Source organism: Achroia grisella, unplaced genomic scaffold (assembly GCF_030625045.1).
Source record: "Achroia grisella isolate CSIRO2021 unplaced genomic scaffold, CSIRO_AGI_Agris_v1 utg504, whole genome shotgun sequence".
Taxonomy (NCBI): domain Eukaryota; kingdom Metazoa; phylum Arthropoda; class Insecta; order Lepidoptera; family Pyralidae; genus Achroia; species Achroia grisella.
The window spans coordinates 1,160,922-1,168,976 of NW_026712899.1; the positions used below are offsets into that span (position 1 = coordinate 1,160,922).

The 8,055-nt window shown below is 34.6% G+C and overlaps 1 protein-coding gene across 1 annotated transcript; it reads right to left on the reverse strand.

Moving 5' to 3' along the window:
• Window positions 1-432: 432 nt before the first annotated feature.
• LOC131846190 (uncharacterized protein CG5902) lies at window positions 433-8,025 on the reverse strand. The gene is made up of 4 exons (XM_059195434.1): window positions 7,743-8,025; window positions 6,532-6,617; window positions 2,790-3,020; window positions 433-2,066 (listed from the first exon to the last, which is right to left on the reverse strand). Exons 1-4 carry the CDS (start codon window positions 7,934-7,936, stop codon window positions 1,912-1,914), a joined length of 666 nt encoding a protein of 221 aa, XP_059051417.1. The 5' UTR covers window positions 7,937-8,025; the 3' UTR covers window positions 433-1,911.
• Window positions 8,026-8,055: the final 30 nt, after the last annotated feature.

Genomic DNA, 8,055 nt, shown 5'->3' on the forward strand with positions numbered 1-8,055 from the left:
ATGAGGAAGGTTTATATATATAATACATACACCCGTGCGAAGCCTGGGCGAGTAGCTAGTCTTAGTATAAATGAAATCGATTCTGCTGTCTGTTTACATAGATCTTTTAAACTACGCAACGGATATTAATGCAGTTTTTAGCAGTAGATAGAGTGATTCAAGAGGAAGGTTTATATGTATAATACATGTACACCCGTGTGGAGCCGGTAGCTAGTTTCTAATAAAGTAAAAAATATTCCTCTCATTAACAATATAAGTGCCTACACTAGCGAGCATCTAGCAAGTGACTGAGTGTGGATAACACCGCAATTGGGACATCGATGTTCATATCTGAATGGCTATACAGGCCGAGATGAAAATAAATTGTTAGTTTTCAGAGCCCCGTAGACCAGCATATCTCTAAGTTCGTCACATTTAAGACAGAGACGGCATGAGATGTTCTATCGCATTCTAAACATCGTCAAAAAGCTCAAAAGTCCGAGCACTCAGAGTTTGAGTTTCTGACAGGTCGTGATCGAAAAATGAACTGTTTGTTTTTGTAGTGACGTGAACAAATAAATTTGTAACAGTTTAATGTGGTTTGATTTTAAAAACTATTGTTTTATATTTGTTAAGCAGTTAATAGTTAATAATTTTAGACCAAAATTAATACATTTATTGTAAGTTGTAATAATTATTAAACTTTTAATGTTATCACTCTTTAATAAGGCAAATAAAAGATATTTAAAAATTTGCCGTAAATTGTACGTTAGTTTAAAGTTACATCGCCCATTTGATCCCGACCTGTCAGAAATGCAAACTCTGAGCGGCCGGACTGTAGTTATCCGCTTGTAGGACTACGGAGCTCATGTCAACGATTGCTTTCTCGATCAAATACAAAGGTGGCATTTGACAATTTTGTTCAAAGTGCATTCCCGAATGTTGGTAATCAATTCTAGCTACGCTATATGACATTAACTATTGTACAAATACCGGGTGCTTGAATATGTGACGTGTTTGGAATTGTTTTTTTTTTTATTATAAACCGTTTCGAATTGTTTATTTAAGTTTTACAGTTGCAAATTTAAACCAATAAATATCACAAACACAAACCAAGGGGCTGATTATGTAGCAAATTTAAATTAACTGAAATTAAATTATATATATGAACTATTTGAATGTTGTAGTCACAAAACGAATAACTCTTATATTTGGCAGTATAAAATAGTTCATATGAACTGCAAAGCTTTGTATATGAAACCAATCCAACAGTTTTTTTCGGACTAGTCTAATGTTGTGGGCCGCAGCTGGCCTTTACAGCTTCACCGGACGATAAGGGGCGAGTGCAGATGGCACCCCAAACCCGCGGAAGGACTTATGGAGCGGCTGAAGGCCAACTCCTGCCTGACAGATACGACTTTAGTCAGAGGGCAACGTTAGGGTTCGAACCTGGACTCAGGTCGTCGTAATGTCGATCCCCGTTTGAATTGGACGGGGGATCGATCGGTGCGGAATGCAACAATGTCACATAATCAACCCCAGATCTAAATCCACGGTATTATGTATTTACATTAATTCATAAGTTTCATACTTCGTTATAGATGGCAGCGTCGTCACCACGAAGGAATGTGATTGGCAGTGGTCAAAACCCTATATGATTTTTATAAGACACGATCTGTCGTCTGGGACGTCACTTTGAGCATAATTCTGGCCTTTCACCGTCCTCGTATAGTCACGCACGTGGTTGCACTGCACACGATTCTCTGTACACTCGTTTCGGACACCATGGGTACGCTTAGCATCTAAGTTACATCTAACACAATATTTATAACTGCGCCGACCGTCCGTACTGCGATAGGGTCTGTTGTATGTATAAGGTATGTGTTGGTACACGAGCCGCGGATGTTGGCGGCACGTGGGAGGCGGACGCTGCTAGCACCGCTGGCTGACGTACTCGTTGTAGGAGGCGGAGATCTCCTCCGACTGGTAGCGCGTCAGCTTGATGCTGCGCCGCATGTCCGCCGTGATGGCCGCCTTGTACCCGCCCTTTCTGAGCAGCGAGTCGATCGTTTGGATTTGGTCCCAACCTGGTAACACATTGCAATGGGTTAATATATCTTCACAATAACTTTAATAGTAGGGGGGAAAGGAAATTATCAGTCATCTGGACTGCTGATCTTATTGTTAGCAATGTATCATATCAGGTTGACCTCCACGCTGTTACCCTTTGAAACCATCGTGATAATTTCGTGATGAATTTGTCATGGGGGATGATAAGATGAACATGACCTCATGTTCATCTAATCATCCCCCACTGGTGCCCCGCCAGCGTAAACCGTTAGCGCAGGATGGTGCATTAATTATCATCAATTAAAAAAATATATATGGGATATAATAATACCCTGATAACATATCCCAAATGTTTAACTACTTCATTTTATTTTTTCACAATACGTTTAGTTATAAATGTACTTATTAAACACATATAATGTTTTTTTTGTAGTTCATGTATAATAGAATAAGGCTCACACACTTTGTGTAGTAGTAATAATACCCCTATGACATATATATATATATAAACACCTCTTTGGGCATTTATATATATATATATATCCACTTCCAAGCTAAGTAGAGCTTGTGTTATTGGTACATATATATACATATATATGTTAGTTATCGCATTCCTATAACTTGTTACTGTGCATTTATGATTTAAAAAACATTTATTCAAAAGAGCGACACACAAATTCCTTGCTCGTTCTCTTCTCTTCTTTATATGATAAGCAGCACTACAAACATCATGTCCTTACCTTGTTCAGTGGCAACTTGTGGTAAATACGTGGCGGTCCGCTTCGTGCCACGTTCACTTATAAACTCGATACGTATCCCGTGCTTCCCCAACTTCCAGTCGAGGTAGTGCTCCGCCTCCTCGAAGTGCTGCAGAATGGACACCGACACCGTCAGCCGGGGCACTTCCTCCCTCGTTATTGGGGAGAAGCGCGAGTCTTTTAACGCACTTGTTATCGCGTATTCGCGTAAACCTGAAAGAAGAAATTAAATTAAATTAAATTAAATAGAAATAATCTTACTCTAATAGTAAATCTTAATATAAACTCATTACAAGCACTTTTGAATAGTCATATTTTTGATTCTACCATTCATTCGGAATGCAGATTCATCACAAGAAGAATGAGTAAGAAACTTGTGTGTTGCTCTTTTGAATAGATGTTTTTTTAAATATATATAAATAATTACAGTATAACAAGTAAGAGGCATGCGATAATCATATGTTGATTATCGCATGCATTGCCTTACTTATAACAAGTAAGGCATTATACCGCTACGCACTCATTTTTGGTGCAATCAGATAATATTGTCAGCGCTATGGATTTTAAGATTTTAGAAAAATGTTATTATCGTTAACGAACTCTTCAGTTTTATAGTAAGCTTTTTTACAAAGGAAGTGTTTTATATGACATTTAAATCTTTTTTTCAGGCAGATTTAGAACAGACTCGGGTATTTTGTTGTAAAACCTTACGCAATTACCATAAAACGAATTACTAACTTTAGTTAAACGACATCAACTCTTTATTGTTCCTCTCGCATAATCTTTATATATAAAAACTAGCTGTCTCGGCAAACGTTGTTTTGCCTTAAAATTAAAAAAAAAATTTAGGGGTGGACTACCCCTAACAACGGGAATGAAAAATATATATATGTATGTTGTATTAATATATATATAATGCCGATTCTCAGACATACTCAATACGCTTACAAAATTTCATGAGAATCGGTAGCCGTTTCGGATTTTTGAATGAAAACTGTGACACGAGAATTTTATATATAAGATAAATAAAATACGTGTGAAATTTATAGCCTATATGTCATTCTCATGTATAAGCTATATTACTGTAGTTTCATCAAAATCCGTTCAGTAGTTTTTGCGTGAAAGAGTAACAAACATCCATCCATACTCACAAATTTTCACGTTTATAATATTAGTAAGACAAGATATTCTGCTCTCCCCTCGTTATATCGTCCTCCCACTGGGGTGTACACTCCGTTATCAGTTCACAAACTCTGCTTATAGTTCAACATAATGTAAGAAATTTTATAAAAAAGATAACTTAAGAATAAATAAATTACTAATATTTAATTATTAAGGATACTAACCTATTATACATTTCATAAATATTTATATTCTAATTTATGCATGTGATACAATGCATACTATATGTATATTTTTTGCATTACAGACATCAAACTCAGTATCATTCTTCTTCTTCTTCTTCTTATTCATTCTTCAGTAGTATTCTTCATCACTACATATTATAACAAAGTCGCTATCGCTGTCTGTCCGTCCCTATGTATGCTTAATCTTTAAACTACGCAACGCATTTTTTTTAATACGTAGAGTGATTCAAGAGGAAGGTTTATATGTTGTATAATACATGTATACCCGGGCGAAGCCGGGGTGAATAGCTAGTATATGTATATAACTACATCTTCAAGGTTTTACGTTCTTAGTAATCATTTCATCAAATAAATATATATATTTAAATCCAGTGCCTAATCGACAACATATTTCTTATAATTTTATATCATACATAGGTAAGCGTATGCATCAGCAAACGTTTATCTATTTAGATGCTCGTTTGAATCATATGCGCTAATTAATGCGTAATACCGTAAACAATTTTATATTTGCAAATTGCAAATGTTTGTTCAAACTTAGAACACATAATAAGATCAAATACTTATGTCTTCGTAACGTGATAGTTCATATTGTTTTGCATCGGATTATCATTTTAGAACAAACATCGTAGAGATTTGTTCTACAATTAGAAGTTTAATTTATTCTAAAATTATTTCAATTTACGAAATACAGTATCTAAATATATATAACTCAAAGGTGACTGACTGATATAGTGATCTATCAACGCACAGCCCAAACCACTGGACGGATCGGGCTGAAATTTGGCATGCAGGTAGATGTTATGACGTAGGCATCCGCTAAGAAAGGATTTTGATTAATTCTACCCCCAAGGGGATAATATAGGGGATGGAAGTTTGTATGAAACTTTGTCAATTTTAATCCGATCGGGCTAAGATTTTGCATGCATAAATCTACTATGACGTAGGCATCCCCTAAGAAAGGATTTTCAAATTCCTTTCTTAGCGGATGCCTACGTCATAACATCTACCTGCATGCCAAATTTCAGCCCGATCCGTCCAGTGGTTTGGGCTGTGCGTTGACAGATCACTATGTCAGTCACCTTCGAGTTATATAGGTATATATAGATTAATTTTAAAGATATGCTTTTCTCTCTCCAACTGTATTAGAGATCCATTGACGTAAACCTATCTTTAGAATGTCCAGTATGAATATTGATTAGGTATAAACAGTGGCAACTATTTACCACCAGATGAACAGTAAGGTTGTTTGTCATTTCCGTTCTATAAAAAAAATATATTAGTCTATTTCTGATTAAAAAATCTCAATGAAAAATTCTATTTTATAGAATTAGGTAATAATTTGCGGAAGTCCATTTCCATACTTAATGGAATTATTTAATTTAATTTCGCATACCATTAGCATGTATGAGACCACAAATACTCAGAGCGGAAACTGGATCACTCTACTGGAAGTTATGACCTTCTCTATTGGTGATCAATTTCCTAGCGTTATTGAGTCATGACTCTACAGCCATATTGCGAAAAGTGTTTCGAATCCATCGAGACATCGTCAGGCATTGAATAAAGTTGAAATATAGCTTAGAAGCATAGTGTACCAGTTTGGTATTTGAACAGTCAACAGTTTTTTATCTTAAATTTGTTTTTAAATCATAAACTATATCAATTTTAAATATTGATTGCTTAAATTGAAAATAAAAAGATTAAGTACTATTAAATAAAGATGAATCAGATAAATATTCTGTTATGTAATGGACAAGTCGGAATTTCTTGAAGATTTATATGCATGCAACAAGTTGTGGATATGCATCTTTTTTATATGTAATTGGAAAGTTATACAAGCTAACTCTGATGGTAGTAGATAACCATCGCATATATAGATGAATAGCATTACGGATGGACTGGTGTACCTCTCGTAAAAATGTATTCAGGGCCGCAGCCCCTATGTGCGGAGTGTACGGCGGCACACAGGCGCACAAAGCAATAGGGACGCCACGCGCCGCCACTCAATTTTTATTTTAGTTGAAACCAACATAGCAAGAGCAATATGCCAAAAATTTCAGACCATATGCCAACAATTAAAGACATTTATGATTTCATTGTTTTCTATTTATAATTAATTAAATTCAGTAGCTTACAAATGTTTGTAGCTTGTAAATGTTTGTAAAGCAGTGTGCTAAACCAGACAACCAAGGCTATTAAATAGATCAACCATCAAAACACAGTAGCCGGTAGTTACATCATATTTTAGTTAAGTTTTAAGTTCAGTATTTTGGGTGAGTTTGGTAATGATTAGTTCTTAAGTTAATGTCATAAGAAATAAAAGATTGGAAAAGGTGCAAACAGGAGACAATTACCCGAGTGCAAATGCATTGCATTGAAGGTTCCGATGCAACCTCGAAGACGATGCTCCTTCCCAATTTTCCATGTCACAAACAAGGGACTGAAAAAATTATAAAATAATCATAAATTAGTTTTATAATTTTTCATACATCAAATATTATATTTTTTTGATTATTAAACATATTTAAATAACAATAAATGTTGTGATAATCATCAATATTATAGTATTTGTGTGGTAGTCCTAATATTTTATAAGGAAGTGATACAGTATTTTATCATTATAATGGATATGATTATGATCAAAATTATCAATTAGTAATCTCTACTAATCTCAATGTATTTTAAATATTTTTACAGTAGTAAGAGTTATCTAAAGGATGAGTATAAAAGGTGAAGTATAATCCAATCAGACATATAAATTTAACATGCTACTTTTAATAAAATTACTATTTTAGTAGTGTTGTGTGTCTGCCTTTTGACTCAATATTTGATAAACATAAATAATAATCCCTAACATATTTTACAGTACCATCTATACAAAATCATCACTAAATTGGCAATTAATATAAACAAGAGATAGACAGTCCTCATTAATAGAAATATTGATATTGTATGGGGTTCATTATAGAAGGTGAGGGCAGGTTTTTTAGTTGATGATGGAATAAATGGAATGGAATTTTGATAGAGATTATATTAATGGTATTTATAGGGTATCAATGATGGAGGTATATGAAATAAGGTCAGTTAAGCCATCATTATTAATTAACCATTATATTTTCCCTGGTGACAGAGTGGAGGTCAACATCTACTTTATCATGTGATAAGGTAAAAGTCAATGTCACACTACACCACCCAGATCATCAAATTGAACATCCACTGCTTTCCTTTGTTGTGCAAGGAGCATCTCTTTGTCTGATGTGCATGTACACACATATACAAGCTATAAACGCATGTGTGTGTAGAACCAGTCAGTGGGATTATAGCTGCATATAATGTAAATAAGATTATGTAAATGAAGTGAAAGTGGTAATATAAACTGTTTGGTAAAAAATGTGTTATGACAAATTGTTCATTGAGCAATTATGTTAGACGAATACTGCTATTTTCAGTGACCTTAATATAGACAAAAGAACCAGTGGTGGTGTAGACAAAGAGTATGCAACCAACTTATACTGAGACTGTATAGGTAATAGGTATGTAAAAGGTTGCACTATTAACTACTTACTAGGCTTCGTTAGTAAAATTTGGCGTCTGTGGAGGATCCATGCTGTGCAGCTGACAATACAAAACATCGAAACAAAAGTAACACATATCGGGTATAGCTACAGATTCTTGGTAACCATTCAAAGGTCGATCTATACTATTACTGTAAGAGTTATTTAATTTTTGTTTCTTAGTTCCACAACATACTGAAGACATCTTGGTTGGTATTATTTATAAATCCTATGGTAAGAAACAAAGCAATAAGAAGAATGGTACAATTCACAAAAGTAAACGAAACCAAACACACTCGAGTCAATGGGGTTTCCTACAGATTA